Source organism: Panthera tigris, chromosome F3, assembly GCF_018350195.1.
Source record: "Panthera tigris isolate Pti1 chromosome F3, P.tigris_Pti1_mat1.1, whole genome shotgun sequence".
NCBI lineage: Eukaryota > Metazoa > Chordata > Mammalia > Carnivora > Felidae > Panthera > Panthera tigris.
In genome coordinates, this window is record NC_056678.1 from 10,974,468 (window position 1) to 10,993,843 (window position 19,376).

The window sequence follows — 19,376 nt, forward strand, 5'->3', positions numbered from 1 at the left end:
CGAATTTATCCCTGCAGCAACTAAAACGATGAATTAACAATCTGTCTGTAGTGGAGAAGCGTAGACATTGAAATGTATACCCCGAAGGCAGACAACCTTGAATTTAAAAAGCTTCCGTCTGGGGCGCCTGGGTGGCTCAGTCAGTGAAGCGGCCGACTTCGGCTCAGGTCACTATCTCGCGGTCCGTGAGTTCGAGCCCCGTGTCGGGCTCTGGGCTGATGGCTCAGAGCCTGGAGACTGCTTCCGATTCTGTGTCTCCCTCTCTCTCTGCCCCTCCCCCGTTCATGCTCTGTCTCTCTCTGTCTCAAAAATAAATAAAACGTTAAAAAAAAAAAAAAAAAAAAGCTTCCGTCTATCCAGACTCCAGGAGAGTGGAGACTTCCGTAATGATCTTAAAACAGAAAACAAATGAGAATGATTGGATGTAGCCACGTCTCCCTGTAGGAGGAAGGAGGAACCCTAGTGAGGGGAAGGGACTTGTCTCAGATCATCTGTTAGGGATGAAACAAGACCAGCACCTAGGTCTCCTGGCTCCAAAGGAAATGCATCAGTCTACAGGACGTGGGGAACAAAGGCAGAAGGAAGTGGCAGATAAAATTAAATTTCCCTGTCACCTGCAGCCCACCGACACATACCTGAGGCCGGCAGTTTCTGCGGGAACTCACTACTGTCTTAACGCTAAACCTTCGCTAGAGGGAAAAACATCCTCAGTCTGACAATAGCTAGGCCTCCGGTGTCCTGTGAGTTGCCTTTAGCATATGGAAATCTCATCGGAAACTTCCCCTGGACTTGACCCCTGCCCCCATCCCCATAGTATGTAACCAGCCTCTCCTCATGGTTCCGGGACAGCTCTTTCTGCCCAGAGGTCCTGTCCCCTTGCTTTGAAATCACTTTTTCGCACCAAAGAATGTCTTCAAGAATTCTTTCTTGGCCATCGGCTCCGGACCCCCGCGAACTCCACTATTATCTTCTGATTTCTAACAATTCAGTTTAAGCCCCTAGTCATCACCTTCTTTTGAAAAGCCTTCTGTGCCCTTGTCGCCATAGATCTAGTGTCCCAACTCACGGGTGCCCTGTGCTGACCTCGGTCACAATCCTTTCCACACTGTGTGAGGAAGAATTTGCCCACCTCTCCTCCTACATTGCCAGTTAGTGTATTTCTAGCGACCGAGAGCTGAATAAATTGAATTAGGCCTCTTTCCTTGTGCTCCTCTAAAACTGTTCTCGTGGAGGTTACCGGTGGCTGCCGGTGGCCACCATGCGGCCAGAACCAAAGGTCACATATTTGTCTACATCTTATCACATCTCTCGGCAGCACTAAATACAGCTGACCGCTCGCTCCCTCTTTTCGCCAGCTTTTGGAACAACCATCCCCCTGGTTGCTTTCTTCATTGGCTGCCCACTTTGCTGGCTCCTACTCCTCTGGCAACATTCCCAACGTTGGTAAGCTTCGGTTTGGCCCTGGGCCCCTCTCTCTATACAAATTTTTCCTGGGTAATTTCGTCTGCCCACAACTATAAATTCCATGCATATGCCAATGACCTCCAATTTTTTAATCTCTAAACCCTGACATCTCCCCTTAACTACAGGCTCATATACCCAGATGCTCCCTTGGCAACTTTTGTCTGAATGCCTAATAGGCATTTAAAAATTAGTATGATCTGGGGTGCCCAGGTGGCTCAGTCGGTTAAGCGCCCGACTTCGGCTCAGGTCCTGATCTCAGGGTTTGTGGGTTCGAGCCCCGCATCGGGCTCTGTGCTGACAGCTCGGAGCCTGGAGCCTGCTTCGGATTCTGTGTCTCCCTCTCTCTCTGCTCCTCCCCCACTCGTGCTCTGTCTCTCTCTGTCTCAAAAATAAATTAACATTAAAAAAAATTTTTTTTAATTAAAAAAATTTAGCACGATCCAAACAGAACTCTTGAATCTCTCTTCCATAAGCCTATATCCACCTATGTTTTCCTGATCTTATTAAGTCTCAGTGCCATATATCCGCTTTCTCAAGGCAAAAAACCTAGGCAGTGTTCTTGATTCTTTTCTTTCCCTTATCCCCATTTGGCCCAACAGGAGGTCCCATTAACTTTACCTCAAAACACACCTGAATCCATCTTTACTAAAGTGCTGCCCTAGTCCACCACCAAATTTTATCCGGACAAGTATGAAAAATTGATCTCCCTTCTAGTCCTATCCCCTTAATCTGTTTTCTACAGAGAAGGCAGAGTAAGTTTTTATTTATTTACTTTAATTTTTTTCAGAACAAGTGTTTTGTTTTTTTTTTAATTTTTTTTAAACATTTTTATTTATTTTTGAGACAGGGAGAGACAGAGCATGAACAGGGGAGGGTCAGAGAGAGGGAGACACAGAATCCAAAACAGGCTCCAGGCTCTGAGCCGTCAGCACAGAGCCCGACTCGGGGCTCGAACTCACGGAGTGTGAGATCATGACCTGAGCCGAAGTCGGCCACTTAACCGACTGAGCCACCCAGGCGCCCCCAGAACAAGTTTTTAAAAACATGACTCAGATTTCTGTGGCAGAAACTGTTGCTTTCCTATCTCAACTCCATTTTCCCTTTTCTCCTTACTAATAGAACTCAATTCTACTCAGGGCAGCTACTTCCTTGCAACCGGATAGAGCCATGTAAGTTCTCAGTAGGACTTCTAGAAGCGTCCTTAAAAGGGCATGGGCATCCTTTTCATTTCTTTTGGTTTCTCTTCTTCTAGTCTTAAATGTAAACATGATGGTTGGAGCTCCAGCAGCCATTTGTGGACCAAGGGTTTCTGAAGATCATGAAGCCTTTATACGAGTCCCAGAGATGAGACAAACATTTTACATGAGAAAGAAATAAATTTAACCGTAAATAAATTTAGGTCATTCCACCTGGGTCCTTGTTACATACATCCCATACTAATTCTAATTTTAATACATCTCCAGTGTGTTCCAACTCCCTTAAAAGAAAATTCAGACTATTTATCAAGGCCTATAAGGACCTTTGATGGTTTTATTAATTAATCTGTTTATTGTCTATCATCAGACTTAATGAAAATTCAAATATATGAGAGTAGACACATGTCTCTCATTTCCATCTTATTTTAAAAAAATTGTTTTTTAGTGTTTGTTTATTTTTGAGGCAGAGAGAGACAGAGCACGAGTGGAGAGGGGCAGAGAGAGAGGGAGACACAGAATCCGAAGCAGGCTCCAGGCTCCGAGCTGTCAGCACAGAGCCCGACGCGGGGCTCGAACTCACAAACCATGAGATCATGATCTGAGCTCGGGTCGGACGCTTAACTGACTGAGCCACTCAGGCGCACCACACATCTGTCATTTGTAGCATGATACCCCTGTTACTTAGATCACTGCCTAGCACATAGTAGATACTCAATAAATATTTGCTGAATAAAATGCACATTTGTTGAAAAACATAAAAAAGAAAAATAAAATGCTATTCCTCCATCAACATCTACACACACACACACACACACACATATTTTTAAAGTTTATTTATTTTGAGAGAGAGTGCACGTGTGCACACATGGGGGACAGAGAGAGAGAGAGAGGGAGAGAATTCTAAGCAGGTTCTGTGCTGCTAGCACAGAGCCCAACACGGGGCTTGATCTCACAAACTGTGAGATCATGACCGCTGAAGTCAAGAGTCGGACGCTTAACAGACTGAACCACCCAGGCGCCCCAACATCTCTCTATTTTTTTATGTTTCAAATTGTAATAGTGATAGAAGGAGATGCAGAGACAAGCAATATTGGCTAGAAAAGGAAACAAAGTTGGGGAGGGGTGCCTGGTGGCTCAGTCGGTTGAGCATCTGACTTGCTGATTTTGGCTCAGGTGATTTCACAGTGAGTGAGTTCAAGCCCCAGGTTGGGCTCTCCTGACAGTGTGGGGCCTACTTGGAATTCTCTCTTCTCTCTCTCTCTCTCTCTCTCTCTGCTCCTCCCCAACTCTATGCATGTGCGTGCTCTCTCTCTCCCTCTCAAAATAAATAAATAAAAATGAAAAAACTTTAAAAAGAAGAAATAAAGTTGGGGAATACAAGATATGGTTTTTGTCGTTATATCATCTACCCCTCAGGTGAATCATAGTATTTATTGTTCTCAATATTCTTCATATACGAAGGAAATATTTTATGAAAAGTTCCCTACTTCAAAGAGAAGCTGTCAAAATCGAAAGGAAAAAACATAGGGGCGCCTGGGCGGCTCAGTCGGTTGAGCTTCCGACTTCGGCTCAGGTCGTGATCTCACGGTTCGTGAGTTCGAGCCCCGCGTCGGGCTCTGTGCTGACAGCTCAGGGCCTGGAGCCTGCTTCGGATTCTGTGTCCCCCTCTCTCTGCTCTTCCCCTGCTCACATGCTGTCTCTCTCTCAAAAACAAATAAAGATTAAAAAAACATTTTTTTTTTTAAAGGAAAAAATACACACAAAATGCTTGTAGGTTCTCAGAGGGAGAAAAGCCAAGATATCACTTGCTCATCTCGGGGTTTCAAAGAAAGACCTGGAAATAAGACCTCAGCTTCAAGGTGACAGATTGAACTCTTTTGTTTCTCTCCTGTACCTCCGGGTCTACGACAATTTTACCCCATTAAAATGAGAATAAAATACATTTTAAAAGCACAAACCCACAATGTATAAAATAGACGGGATCAATTCCTGTCTTGGGGCCTTTGTGCTGTCTATCCCCTGCCTGGATGCTCTCCCTCACCAACCCTGAGACAAAATCCCTCATTTCCTTCATCTTTCTAGGAATCTCACCTCTCAATGAAGGCTTCCTAATGGCTCTACATTCCTAATCCCCCTGGTCCTAACTAATATTCTTTTCAGTTTTCCTCCTTGGGATGGGATTTACCCCTTGTGACATCCTATAGATTTGACTTCCTTATTAAATTTTTTTCTCCATCGTCTGCTTCTCCACAAGAGAATGCTCTTTTTTTTTAATTTATTATTTTTGTTATTTTTAAAAATTTTTGTTAATGTTTATTTGTTTTTGAGAGAGACAGAGACAGAATGCGAGTGAGTTGGGGCAGTGAGAGAGGGAGGCACAGAATCCGAAGCAGGCTCCAGGCTCCGAGCTGTCAGCACAGAGCCTGACGTGGGGCTCGAACTCACAAGCTGTGAGATCATGACCTGAGCCGGAGTCGGGCGCTCAACCGACTGAGCCACCCAGGCGCCCCTGGTGGATGGGATTTCAACACGTTTGGAAGACAAAGGAGCAAGAGGAGTGGTCATTGATGAAGTAGGTAGAGCGACCTGAAGGACGGAGCCCCGGAGAAAGATCTTTGGGGATCGAGACTCATGAAAATAACAGCGTTCAAGAAGGACTCGAGGACTGAGAGAAAATTGAAAAGAGAATCAACTTCCTCCCTATCTAATCGACACCTAATGCCATGTCTTTGAACCTCTACCAATTACAGCTGACCTTTGAACAACACAAGGGTTTTGGGACTCCGACCCCTCCCCACCCCCAGCAGTTGAAAATTCACACATAACTTTTGACTTGCCAAAACCTTAACAGTCTACTGTTGACCAGAAGCCTTACTGATAACCTAAAACTGATTACCATATTTCTGTTTTCTGTATTATATACTGTAGCCTTGCCATAAAGCACTAGAGAAAAGAAAATATTATTTTTTTTTTAAATTTTTTTTAATGTTTATTTATTTTTGAGAAAGAGACAGAGTGTGAGTGGGGCAGGAGCAGAGTGAGAGGGAGACACAGAATGCGAAGCAGGCTCCAGGCTCTGAGCTGTCAGCACAGAGCCCGATGCGGGGCTCGAACTCACAAACTGTGAGATCATGACCTGAGCTGAAGTCGGACGCTTACCGACTGAGCCACCCAGGTGCCCAAGAAAATATTATTTAAAAAATCATAAGAGAAAATACATTTGTAGTACTGGACTGTATTTATTGGAAAAAAATCTGAAGTGAATCTGCGCAGTTCAAACCCATGTTGTTCAAGGGTTAACTGTATGTCCTTCACCAGGTATTATCTACAGGCATAAGGTTCAAGGGTAATGAACAGAGGACCCAATCAAGACAGACAGGATATTATCAAGAAGACGTTGCAAAAAAAAAAAAAAAAATTATCCTAGAAACTCGAGAAAAAATAAACTTTCATTAAGAACCGTATTCACAGGGGCGCCTGGGTGGCTCAGTCGGTTGAGCGCCCGACTTCGGCGCAGGTCATGATCTCACAGTTCGTGGGTTCGAGCCCCACGTCGGGCTCTGTGCCTGGAGCCTGCTTCGGATTCTGTGTCTCCTTCTGTCTCTGCCCCTCCCCCGCTCATGCTTGGTCTCACTCTGTTTCTCAAAACTGAATGAAGGTAAAAAAATTTTTAAAAAATTTAAAAAAAGAGAACTGTATTCACAGTATATTACTTGGTTCCGTAATGAATAGCATTTATGCAGTCTTCGTAAGGATTTATCTAATGATGATAATGTATGGGGATAATAATAATGGGGGAGAGGTCCTGAGGCGGAACGGGACAGCGGTAAGTCTGGCTTACCAACCCTGGCCTGCTGTATCTGTTGGCCACAGTAGGAAGAAAACAGATAATGTCAGAATTTGAGTTTCAAAAAAGCTGTATAAACACGCCATTTCGTATATGGAGGCAATGACTGAAGAGAACAGTGAAGTCAAGGTGTTTGTCCCTGAGAAGCACTCCTGAAAGCATGTGGGACACTGGGTCTTGGGATCATTGTTTCGGTCGTAAAACTTTTCGGAAGTTTTTTTCTGGTCACAGAATCGCCGGGGCAAAACTGCTGAGTTACGTTAGAGAACCCCCAAAATGAATGAAGTTGCTTTCTCCGACGACGTTAGCAGCCTGCTTAAGACCAACCGCTCAGATTGACCCATTGCCTGCTGCCAGCTGGTTCCTCGAGTCCTTCTTAAAGGTTATTATGGGGCGCCTGGGTGGCTCGGTCAGTTAGACGTCCGACTTCAGCTCAGGTCGTGATCTCAATACTTGTTGAGTTCGAGCCCCGCGTCGTCGGGCTCCGTGCTGACAGCTCGGAGCCGGGACCTTGCTTCGGATTCTATGTCTCCCTCTCTCTCTGCCCCTCCCCTACTCACGCTCTGTCTCTCTCTCCCTCAAAAATAATAAATAAACATTAAAAATAAATAAATAAAGATTTATTTTGTAGCTACTATGTGCTGGGCACTTTCCATACATTTCTTCCCAGTGTGTAATATCCACGAAAGATAGGAATCCCGTACTTTTAAGCCTCCGGTTTCCTCACTGGGTTTAGCCACAGTCACCAAGGCTTTAGCTAAGACATGTAGCCCACCAGTTCTCCCTGGTCACCCACGAGGGGGGCTGGAATCGGGGTTGCGACCCTTGGCCTCACATCCATCATGCCTGTGGTACCAGAGTCCTTGGTCCCTCTTGCCCCTTGAAACCTGTGTTTCCCCAGATCGCGTGGCTGACTTGTGCTATCGGATGGTAACTTCCTCACTTTTGCTTCACAGATGGCCTTGAACCCCTGCCCTGAGCGGGAGCCCCCTTTTCTGGCATCCTGACCCGCTTAGCCCTGCATAATTCTACCCCACTCGCATTCTTTCTCCGCTGGAACCTTGTTTCAGACCTGACGGACAAAGCAACGGCATTCTTGCCTGCTGAGAAACACTCCTCCCTCTTGCTCCTGTTTCTGCTTCAACGTGTGAGACCCGGCACCCCCCCGGCCCTCCCACCGAACCTTCTATTCCATCCCTTGGTGTGAATTAAGCTGGGTCAGCTTTATCCCTCTGGATATTTTCCTTTGAGCTCTGGTTGCGCCCCGTTTCACCAGCGTCCTGATCCCCAAACCCCCTCGGACAGTCTCACAGCAAGACGGTTCCCGCTGGACTCGGCCGCCCCCGCGCCCCCCTCTCCCTCCCCAGGGGCAGTTAGAACTAACGGGGAATAAAGTAAGTCTTACTTGTAAATCCGCGGGACTTGGCCATCTTCTTAATAGTATCCAGGTCCAAAGTGTTGAGCCGAATGTCCACCGTGAAGTGGTGACAGGGGATGAAGTCGCCGCTTCGGCAGTGGTCACACCTGTGGGCATTTTCCTCTAAAAAGCGGGCGCACTTCAAGTGCATGGCTTTCTTCTGGTCCTTCAGCCACAGCTCATAGGCCGTCTTCTGCATCATAGGCCTGCAGAATCGGATGATGTGGCACTCGATCACCTCGCTTTCCAGCTCGCGGAGCTCTTCCTCCTCACCGTGGGCTGGGACGAACAGAAAGGCGGCGGATCAGCTCCCCCAGCCCCCCTACCTCGCACGTCAGCCCTCTGACCGGGCAAAGAGGAGATGTGGGTTGCCTCCCGGATCTACTCACCCAGCCCTTCGCTGGGCTGCAGAGACAGGGAGCGATAGTTGACCTCAAACGAGGCCGCGTTCTGTCTTAGAGCCATTCGGAGCTCCTTGCCGTTCCGGAAGCAATCGAAGATGTTGGATTCCACCAGAGTGGCCAGGGCCTTGATCATCATCTTCATGTTCCAACAAGGGAGAACCTCGAACAACAGCTCCGTGGTGAAGGTCAGGCCGATAATGGCCGCGCATCTCACCAACATCTGGTGGGAGAGACTCATGCTATCCAGCTGAACCAGAGAGATTTCTGTGGGTGAAAAGCCACACAGTAGGGAACCAGTCACTCGTCCGGAGCAAATACGGCCCACGGGCGGACAGCCGTCCTGCTCTACCGTGCTCGCTTCACGCAACCCCGGCCACGCGAAACCAAACGAGGGATCTGCCTGGTGTCTACACCACAGACAGCATGCACTGGGGGGTACGAGAGAGGCAGGTGCCGGCGTCTGAAACACGCCCGGCATGACAGCCCGATCGGCATAAGACTGATGTCGCTGTGTTCTGATCTGATGCAAAAGCGTGACGGGGTTTGTGAGGAGAGGGGAGGTCACGGCGGGCCACGGTGGTGGGAGGTGAGAGCCTGTCATCCACGAGCCGGGTTGGCTTCTCCAGCGGGCCCTTGTCTGTCCTCGTCACTGACTCACCCTCCTCCCAGCAGCAAGCCTCCTCTCCACCTGCCCAGAGACTCCTTCTTTCCTGTGACAGCCTATGACTACCACCTCTATGCTCACGACCAAGTGCCAGAGAGCTCTGAGCTCGAATCCCGGCTTCTCATCTAAGCCCAGGTGTCACGGTCACATGGCTTCCAGAACATTTCTACCAGGATGTCTTGCTATTACATCACCTGCAGTGGGACAAAATCTGCATTTCTCAACTTGCCCACAGAACACTGTAGAAGGCAAGGCAGTCCACCTTCCTACTTTGATAGACCTAGCGGAAGAAACAAATGATGCTTTGGGAAGACTGAGGACCTTGAGGTGTCCCTAGGTCACCCTTCAAAACCTTTTCAGTTATTTATAGATGGCATGGGTTGGAGCCCAAGTTACACCAGAACGTTGCTTGAAAGCCATTTTTCTTTAAAAGAGTAATAACAGAGCTTGGATATAAATTCCACACTCTCCATGTCTTTTAAAAGTAAATGGCAGCAAAAGCTACGGGATTAGATTTTCTCTCTCGTTACGTGGCGTTGGTTTAATGAAAAATGCATTACGCTTCATGCTTTCATGCAGTTGAAAAAAACTTTGTTCAAGTCAGCTTCCAGAAATTGCACAGGGGAGCAGGTAACTCTCCAAATTAGAAGCAGGGAGGCGAAGCCCACCGTGGAGACTTCGACTGCCCGGGGCAGCACAAAACAGACAAACGTCATCAGTCTATGATGACCTTCCTTTCTCCCTTTTACGCAGTTGTCCTCGAGAACGAAAAAGGGGAGTCTAGGTCCTGGAAAACGAACACGCAAATTGTCTTTACCTTTTAATGATGCTGGAGGTGACAAGTTTTTCAATATGACACCACTAGCGAGGTTACAGACTTCCTCATTTCCCTCCTCGTTACCGAGAGTAAAAACATTTAGTTCCTCTGTTGGCCTACTAAAATTCTCTACAGGGGGAGAACAAGGGAGAAAAGTTGAGAGTCATTTTTCTGTTATCTTGATTTTCCAAGAAACGTCAAGAGGGATCTTACGAGAGACAGTGCACGCAGAGACGTGTGTTGGCTCGCCAAATATTTTGGAATACTGTTTAAGCAAACTCATACGTGAAAATCGAAATGTATTCAAAAATGTTCTGCTGCCCCCAAAGGATTGGCAGTAACTATCGGAAGTCTTCTGTGGTACATGCGGTTTACAAAAAATCTGATTCACAGATTATCAGGACGTATCTCATGGTGACATATATTTGCACGCGCGTTCAAATATCCACACTCAGATGCAAACCCATTCTGTGGGAGACGACTTGACTCACCGCATGTTCATCAGAGAGAGATTGTTTAAAATGGTGAGGTTGGGGGCGCCTGGGTGGTGGTGACTCAGTCGTTCAAGTGCCTGACTCTCAGTCCAGGTCATGATCTCATGGTTCAATGAGTTTGAGTCCCACGTCGGGTTCTGTGCTGATGGTGCGGAGCCTGCTTGGGATTCTCTCTCTCTCTCTCCCTCTGTCTCTCTGCCCCTCCCCTGCCCTCTCTCTTGCTTCCTCTCTCAAAATAATAAATAAACTTAAAAATTTTTAAATGGTGAGGCTGGATCATAAACTTGCTTAGTAATTTTGTCTCCTGCTACTCTAAAACGCATTACTGACTTACCCTTCAGTCATTCATATAACACCTTCATCGTAAGGCACGGCGATATGTGATGTGGAAATATGGAGGTGAACATAGCTAAGTTTCCAGTCTCCTGGAGAGATATGTATGCAAGGAGCTAACTTTCCAGGCAGTAAACAGGTGCCAGGTGAGTGGGCTCAAAGACCGTCGAGAGTTCATTATCAATACGGTACAGACCCTTTGTGCACCATAGCCTGTGAAGGCTGTAAATGTGAATAATGCACGCTTCCAACCTCCAGGAGCTCAAAGTCTACAGAAACAGAGAGGTAAGTAACTAATCGTCGTGCCAGGACAAGGGAGCTAAAAGCTAAAAAAGCAAGGAGTACTATGTCGTGAGAAGGGAGAAGAAAAAATGATTCAGTCTTGGATTCAGAAAGGCTTCATGGAGGAGAAAGTATTTTGATTGAATCTTGAAGGATGAAGGGGTTTTCCATTGGAAGACGGGCGATCGATGCGAAGGCACAGAAGCCACAGGGCACTCGGCAAGTCAGGGGAGTGTAAGGAAACCAGGACAGCTGAACCGTAGCGTGTGGGATGCTGGAGTGCTACCGGGGGACATGTATTTGGGGAGACGGTTTGGGAGCAGAGTGTGGAGGGCGCTGAACGGCACACTCTGAAGTTGGGACTTTATTCCGAAATAAAGGGGACCTAGCACAGGTTTCCGAACAGGGGAGAGTAGTGATCCGCCAGCTACTTTTAGGAAAGTAACCCTGGAAGTTGGTATGGGAGAAACAAGAGAACAGGAGAAGGAAGACGGGGTAAGAAACGGTAACAACGGGCGATCAAGAAGTGATGGTGGGTAGGACTAGGTAGTGATACTGTGCGGCACACCAACGAGACGGAGGAAACGGGTCTAAGCAAGGCAGTGATGGCGCTGAGACATGAATGTTGCCAGTAGTCAAGCGGGGAAATACAGGAGGAGGTGCAGTATGGGAGGGAGGGCGATGCATTTAGGTTTAAGGAGGTTGAGTTCGAGGGGGTCTGGAAGATGATCCAATGGGCAATTGGGAATACGCCGTCTGGAATTAAGAGCGAGGCTGTGGTTGAAGCACACACACACACACACACACACACACACGCACACACACACGGAAGCTAGGGAGTAGATGAGTAACTGACCAACACCTGGGGAGAGAGAGACACAAGCTAGCAAGGAAGACGGCTAAGGAACGTGAAGAATGCTGTCATTGCAGGAGTAGACCCAGGGACAGGAGACGAGCTGAGGGCTGGTTGGGGGGGACAGGAAGAGTTCAGAAGCAGGGAGGGGAGGTGCGAGTGTGTTTGAGTACATTAGGAGCAGAAGAGTGGGGTTCAAGGGCACGACTCGGTCCGTGCTCTTTTACGCGTGTTCATTTCCCTTTCTAAGACCTAGCAACTGTGAGACCCGTTCTTTCAATCACACAACCCATACCAACTGAGCGCCGCCAGGGTACTGGGCATTGTTCTAGGGTTGAAGATTCAAAGGTGTGCCAGATTTCCTGCCTCCCAACGCTTAAATTCCAACAATGGCAGGGAGACAACGAACAGTAGATAAATAAATTAATGGGATAATGCCATCGTGCGATTTAGCTGTCTGATGAAATAAACCCAGTAACAGAGGGTGCAGGTCAGGGAGGCTTTCTTTTTTTTTTTAATGTTTATTTATTTTTGAGACAGAGAGAGACGGAGCATAAACGAGGGAGGGGCAGAGGGAGAGGGAGACCCAGAATCCGAACCAGGCTCCAGGCTCTGAGTTGTCAGCACAGACCCGACGCGGGGCTCGAACTCACGGACCGTGAGATCATGACCTGAGCCTAAGTCGGACGCTCAACCGACTGAGCCACCCAGGCGCCCCCAGGGAGGCTTTCTTTAGATGGGTCAGAGCAGAGAGAGTCGCCCCAAGCAGGCCACACCTGGGCCAAGGGAGAGAGGGGGGGCCAGCTGTGCCAAGTGTCGGGGGAGAGGGGACAGCGGTCTGCAGCAGAAATGCGGCCAGGGTGGCGGCAGCACGTTGCAGAGCGCTGGTGAGGCCAGACAGGTGTGGAGGTCAGAGCCCGTGGGCTTTCTGGTCCCGGCCGGGAGGCTGGATTTCACCGCGAGCTCCACGGGAAACCCCCAAAAGTGGCGTGCGTGTCTTTGGAAAAGCTTTTTGTTTGGAAAGTTTCTCCAAAAGTTGTAAGAATACGACCGTGTACTCCTTGCTCAAAGTCACCCACCGGGAACATTTTGCTTCATGTGCCATATCCTTTTTCTTCTCTGCACGTACGTGTTTTTTTCTGAAGCATTTACATGCAAGTGGCATCATTCAGGCCCCTTTGCCCCAAGTACCTTACTCTGGATTTCATAATGGGGCCCTCTTAGATAACTAGAATACACTTAGAGGCTTCAGAATATTTCATGTTGAAATAGTAATTTGCTGTCCACAGGCCAATGTTGTCAACTGGCTCAACAGTTGGGTCCCTTGAGCACTTTTTTCCTTCCGATATAGGATCCAGTCTAAGATCACGTATTATATTTAGTTGTTGTTTTTTAAGTTACGCGAAATTCATATCCAGACAACCGTCTTAGTGTTTTCAATTCGTTGGCATTTGGCACATTCACACTGGTGTGTAAATAAAACCTCTCTCTAGTCTCAAAAATTTTTAATCACCCAGAAAATACTGAACGATCTTTTTAAAAAAAAATTTTTTTTAATGTTTCTTTATTTTTGAGAGAGAGAGAGACAGAGCATGAACGGGGGAGGGGCAGAGAGAGAGGGAGACACAGAATCCGAAACAGGCTCCAGGCTCTGAGCTGTCAGCCCAGAGCCCGACGCGGGGCTCGAACTCACGGACCGCGAGACCATGACCTGAGCCGAAGTCGGATGCTTAACTGACCGAGCCACCCAGGCGCCCCGAGGGGTACGGTTTCTAATCTTAACTCAAACTGTTAACGGGGTGATACCAGTAGGCTGTGATGACATATGCTATATGATGTAACAGCTAGAACAATCATTAAAAATCTATACAAAGAGATAGCCTCAAAAATACTGTAGATAAATCAGAATTCTAAAGAATGCTCAAATAGCAAAGGGAGGCAGGAAAACGAGAACCGTAACATGGGGAGAGAAAAGGAAACTTTTCTTAATATGGCAGACTTAAGCCCTAACATATCAATTACTGCATTAAATCTAAATGGTCTAAATCTACTAACTGAAAGATAAATCACCTGAGTATATTTAACTACACGCTATATACAAGGAATTCACTTCAAATATACTATGATATAGGCAAGCTGAAAGGAAAAGAATAGAAAAGATATATCATGCAAATATTGATCAAAAGAAAACAGGAGTATCTGGTATAGTAATATCAGGCAAAGCAGACTTTGGAGCAAAGGAAGTTAACAGAGAGAGAGGGATATCATATCATGATAAATGGGTCAATTCACCAAGACAAATAGCAATCCTTTTTTTTTTTTTTAAGTTTTTTTTTTTTTTAACGTTTATTTATTTTTGAGACAGGGAGAGGCAGAGCATGAACGGGGGGGGGGGGGGGGGTCAGAGAGAGAGGGAGACACAGAATCCGAAACAGGCTCCAGGCTCTGAGTTGTCAGCACAGAGCCCGACGCGGGGCTCGAACTCACGGACCACGAGATCAGGACCTGAGCCGAAGGCGGCCGCTCAACCCACTGAGCCACCCAGGCGCCCCTAGCAATCCTAAGCGTTTATTCACCGAACAAAAAATACGTGAAGCAAAAACTGATAGAATTAAAAATAGACAAGTCTACAATTATAGTTGGAGACGTCAACATTTCTCCCTCAGCAATTGATAGGACAGCTAGGCAGAAAATGGCCCAGGATATAGAAGAATTCAACAACCACAGGGGCCCTTGGGTGGCTCAGTGGGTTTAGCGTCCGACATGTGAATTTTTCTCATCACTGCCGACTCCCCACACAGACCTTTCCTTATCATTCACAGAAGCTTTAATCCTCCACTTTCTGGGATGCATCCTTTTCCCATTCTCCCCCTCCCGATGTTAAAATTATTCTCTTAAAAACTCCAGCTGGCCTCCTTTATGCCATTATCTCAGATTGCATCCTCCCGTACGCGTCTGTAGTATGGGAAACCTGGTGACAATTCACTTTGAGCTAGAAGACTCTGGAAGACAAGGTATTTTCTCCCACCACCTAACATCTAAATCCCCTTCCATGTGGATTCTGGGCTTTAAGATTCCCCGGTGTTCTTCTGTGTTCTTTCCGAGGCACACAGTCTCCCTCCGTTCAGTGAGCCCCAGGCAACGGTAAGTTCTCTCTCCATCTCAGATATCAGAGCTGACACTGCCTTGCCTCCCCAGTCCCCCTGGCCCTACGGGATGCAGCCTGTGGAAAAAGCCATTACTGCCATTCTCTCTGCAGAGGACAGAGAGAAAGAGCCTTCACCGGGAGACTTACTGAACAGGTTGTTCCAGGTCATATTGGTCTTTTCCTCCACCTCCATTGGCTGGAAAATGAGTACCCTGTGATGGTCAAGGTTTTTTAGCAATTCTTCACAGTAAAATGGGATCCCACAGCTTCCCTCCACTAGGTACCTGCAGTGGGAACAAGGCCACCTGTTTGCACCAACGAACCATATTTTCCAAAGGAAAAATATTTGACTCATTTCAACCATTTGAAAATAATATTATTCTCTATTTGTTTCCATTCGTTTTCCTTTTCTAGGGTTGCTTTTTTTTTTTTTTTCGTGTTTATTTTGAGAGAGGCACAGGGTATGAGTGGGGGAGGAGCAGAGAGAGGGGGAGACACAGAATCTGAAGCAGGCTCCAGGCTCTGAGGTGTCAGCACAGAGCCCGACACGGGGCTCGAACTCACAAACCGGGAGACCAGGACCTGAGCCAAAGTCGGATGTTTAACCGACTGACCCACCCAAGAGCCCCAAGGGGGTTGCTTTCTACATCTTTCTTTCTTTTCTTTCTTTCTTTTCTTTCTTTCTTTTCTTTCTTTCTTTCTTTTCTTTCTTTCTTTCTTTCTTTCTTTCTTTCTTTCTTTCTTTCTTTCTTTCTTTCTTTCTTTCAATTTTGAAGAGAGAGAGAGAGAGAGAGAGCAGGTGCAGAGGGAGAGAGAATCCCAAGCAGGCTCCACGCTCAGTGTGGAACCCAACATAGGGCTTGATCCCACAACTCTGGAATCATGACCTGAGCCAAAATCAAGACACGGGACACTCAACCAACTGAGCCACCCAGGTGTTCCTCATTTTTAAAAATTACATAAAACATTCACATGTTTTTCAAAGCCAAAACTATATAATCAGGAGCATCCTCAGTCTTGCTTCCCTTGCTGACTTTATAAATAACCATGTCAGTCAGTTTCCGATTTCTCCTTTCAATGTTTCTTTTTATTTTTTTTAAATTTGTAGAACAATTTTTGGACGTTTATTTTGAGAGACAGAGACAGAGCGTGAGAGGGGGAGGGGCAGAGAGAGGGGGAGACACAGAATCCGAAGCGGGCTCCAGGCTCTGAGCTGTCAGCACAGAGCCCGATGTGGGGCTTGAACCCACAAACCGTGAGATCATGACCTGAGCTGAAGTCGGATGCTCAACTGAGCCACCCAGGCACCCCTCAATATTTCTTTTTAAAAACATGGGGCACCTGGGTGGCTCGGTCGGTTGAGCATCTGACTTCGGCTCAGGTCATGATCTCACTGTCCGTGAGTTCGAGCCCCGCATCGGGCTCTGTGCTGACAGCTCAGAGCCTGGAGCCTGCTTCAGATTCTGTGTCTCCCTCTCTCTCTGACCCTCCCCCATTCATGCTCTGTCTCTCTCTGTCTCAAAAATAAACATTAAAAAATTAAAAAAAAAAAAAGTAAAAACATAAACAGGGGTGTATATATATATATATATACACACACTATATATATATATACACACACACTATATATATATACACTATATATATATACACTATACATATATATACACTATATATATATATATATATATATATATATACACTATACACACACACACACACACACACACAGAAAAAGAGGGGAGACAGAGTGAGAGACAAAGGGAAAGACCATGCCAAGTTCATGCCTGGGGTTATTTTAAATGAGACTTTGTCCAAGACATCTTTCCTCCAGAAGCAAGGCAAACTCATTAGAAAGAATGGATGCAGGGGCGCCTGGGCGGCTCAGTCAGTTGAGTGTCTGACTTCAGCTCAGGTCGTGATCTCGCGGCTTGTGGGTTTGAGCCCCGCATCGGGCTTTGTGCTGTCACCATAGAGCCTGGAGCGTGCTTCAGATTCTGTCTCCCTCTCTCTCTGCCCCTCCCCTGCTCGTGCTCTCTCTCCCTCTCTCTCTCAAAAACAAACACTAAAAAATTAAAAAACAAAAAAAAAGAAGGATGCAGATACTAAGGTGGGTTGTAAACAGTCAAGCAGGGGCACTGTCCATGTTGCTAAGGCAACTGGGGTCTGGGCCCCGGTGGAGGCATCACTGAGACACTCAGAAAGCAGTGAGTAAAGAGCCAGCCTTCAACACCTGCCACAGACGGAGAATATTCCAGACTACAGTACTGCCGGACCTTGCTCATTTACAAGTTGTGTCCTTAAACTTTACCAGTGGGGTGCTCGCTTCAGCAGCACATATACTAAGTGTTCCCAGTTTGCCTTTTGTGACACTTGCCCACGACGACGTCCTCAGTCACTGCTGACTACACGGAGAATGCCCGTACCCAACACAACGAAGGGGAAGCAACACTGAGGTCACCGAGCAAACGTCTGAGACAACCTAACGGGGGGCAATAACAAGGAAGAGGTGAACGGGGTCTATCCTACCAACCACAAGAAATGGCTCTTGAACAGCGGGCCCAGTGAACATACTGAAACGGGTACTTGTAGATACATCTTCGGGAAACCCACGAAGTCTGGATCTGGGGAACGGCCACGGAGGTCGGGACCTCAGGAGAGAAACAGGTTACTCACGTGTCCAGTTCTTTGGGGATGCCCCTGACATCGAGGTCTAGGCAGACCTTGTTGCGGATATCCTTAGGCTGCACGGCTCCGAGGGTGACGTAGGTGGTGTTCCTGTTCTTCATTATGGCGCTGGCAGCCGCACAGGGTATGTCGACGAAAGGGGACAGGGACATGATGATGAAGATAGGAAGAGTCCGGATAAGCTTCTCCATGAAGGACCAGGAGGCTGCATCGACGAACTGGCCCTCGTCAATGATGAAAATAATCCTTTCCTCTTTCACGGTCTGCACAAGGCGGAGACACAGAAAAATGCGGTGGGACTTCGGGTTTTTAGTCACGTGTGCGGGTCTGCATGTGGACCCACTGAGTTTTGTGGGGCTAAAGCAAAATCTTCTTTCCAGGTGATTTGTATTAATTTAGATTCCGGTAACTTGGGAGTTTGTGGCGATCGGGACAAAGCTAGCTGGAATGGATTTTCTTACTTGGTCAGAGCTTTGTGTAAAGATAATGTGTAGGATAAATGGGGTTGTAAGCAAGTGAAAGGACCCACTACATAAAAATGACTGATATGTTTACCACAAGTCATTTTATTTATTTTTTTTAAATTTTTTTTTTAACATTTATTTTTGAGACAGGGAGAGACAGAGCATGAACAGGGGAGGGTCAGAGAGAGGGAGACAGAATCTGAAGCAGGCTCCAGGCTCCGAGCTGTCAGCACAGAGCCCGACGCGGGGCTCAAACTCACGGACCGCGAGATCATGACCCGAGCCGAAGTCGGCCGCTCAACCGACTGAGCCACCCAGGCGCCCCCACAAGTCATTTTAATCTATGGACAAATGAAGATCTCCCGGGGGTATGAAGGAGACGAACCTCGTTTATGCTGTTCTAGCCTGACGTATGGTCTATGGTACCTTGAAATCAGATCACCTGTCCCATTCCTTGGGTAGGCTACCTCTCCCCCAAATAATCTGAATGATTTATGTATTCGTTAAGCATTTATTGTGCATCTACTAGGGTCAGGTATTGTTCTGGGTGGTGGGGCTACAAGGATGAAACAAAGTGAGAGTTTACATCTTAGTGTCGGCCCCTTATAGGGCACACCCTGGATTCCACTGTGTGAGCTGGCTAAATGGAGAAGACCTCCCCCGCTCTTCCTGCTCTGCACCCCTCTTGGCTCCCTCTGGGACGAGACTGGGTTAACCCACTCGTTCCCTCCACATTTTTACAAACAAAAGCAGCAGAGGCTACTTGAAAATTTCACATTTCGTAAGAAAATCTCATAAAGTGTTATGACCCATTTTATCACATTTACACGATAAGTCTACTCTCATGGCCCCGTTCTGTTACCATATTTAGCCGTTCATTGACCTTGAGGACATTTTAACGGATGGGGAGGTTAGCATTGCATTGGTTTTGTTTTGGATTGATGCCTTTAAAAATACGGGGCAGATAGGGGCCCCTGGGTGGCTCAGTCCGTTAAGCGTTGGACTTCAGCTCAGGTCATGGTCTCGCGGTTCGTGAGGTCATCCCTCCCAGACTCATGCTCTTCTCTCGCTCTCAAAACTAAATGTTAAAATATTTTTTTAGCAGGAACTAAAAAAGCATGAATTCTAGAGTGCATCATGGGCCCTGGTTTCTTCATATTTAAAAGGAGAAGGTTGCACTGGATGGTCTCTAATTAATGTGACTAAAAGCCAACATCTACATTGTACTTAATATGTTCCAAGCACCGTGTGAGGCTCTTTCTAGAAAGTAACTCATTCTCCCCTTGCAACATTCCCAGGAAGTGG

General features: G+C 47.0%; 1 protein-coding gene across 4 annotated transcripts in view; it reads right to left on the minus strand.

Moving 5' to 3' along the window:
* The window catches only part of ADCY10 (adenylate cyclase 10), a 75,047-nt gene that overhangs the window by 20,992 nt on the left and 34,679 nt on the right, over positions 1-19,376 (minus strand). For all 4 annotated transcript variants that reach the window (XM_042975813.1, XM_007077001.2, XM_007077000.2 and 1 more), the window contains exons 17-21: positions 17,596-17,870; positions 15,067-15,203; positions 9,810-9,938; positions 8,314-8,592; positions 7,913-8,203 (exon numbers count right to left, since the gene is read on the minus strand). In XM_042975813.1, the coding sequence (XP_042831747.1) occupies positions 7,913-8,203; positions 8,314-8,592; positions 9,810-9,938; positions 15,067-15,203; positions 17,596-17,870 (1,111 nt within the window). The remainder of the gene's footprint in view (positions 1-7,912; positions 8,204-8,313; positions 8,593-9,809; positions 9,939-15,066; positions 15,204-17,595; positions 17,871-19,376) is intronic.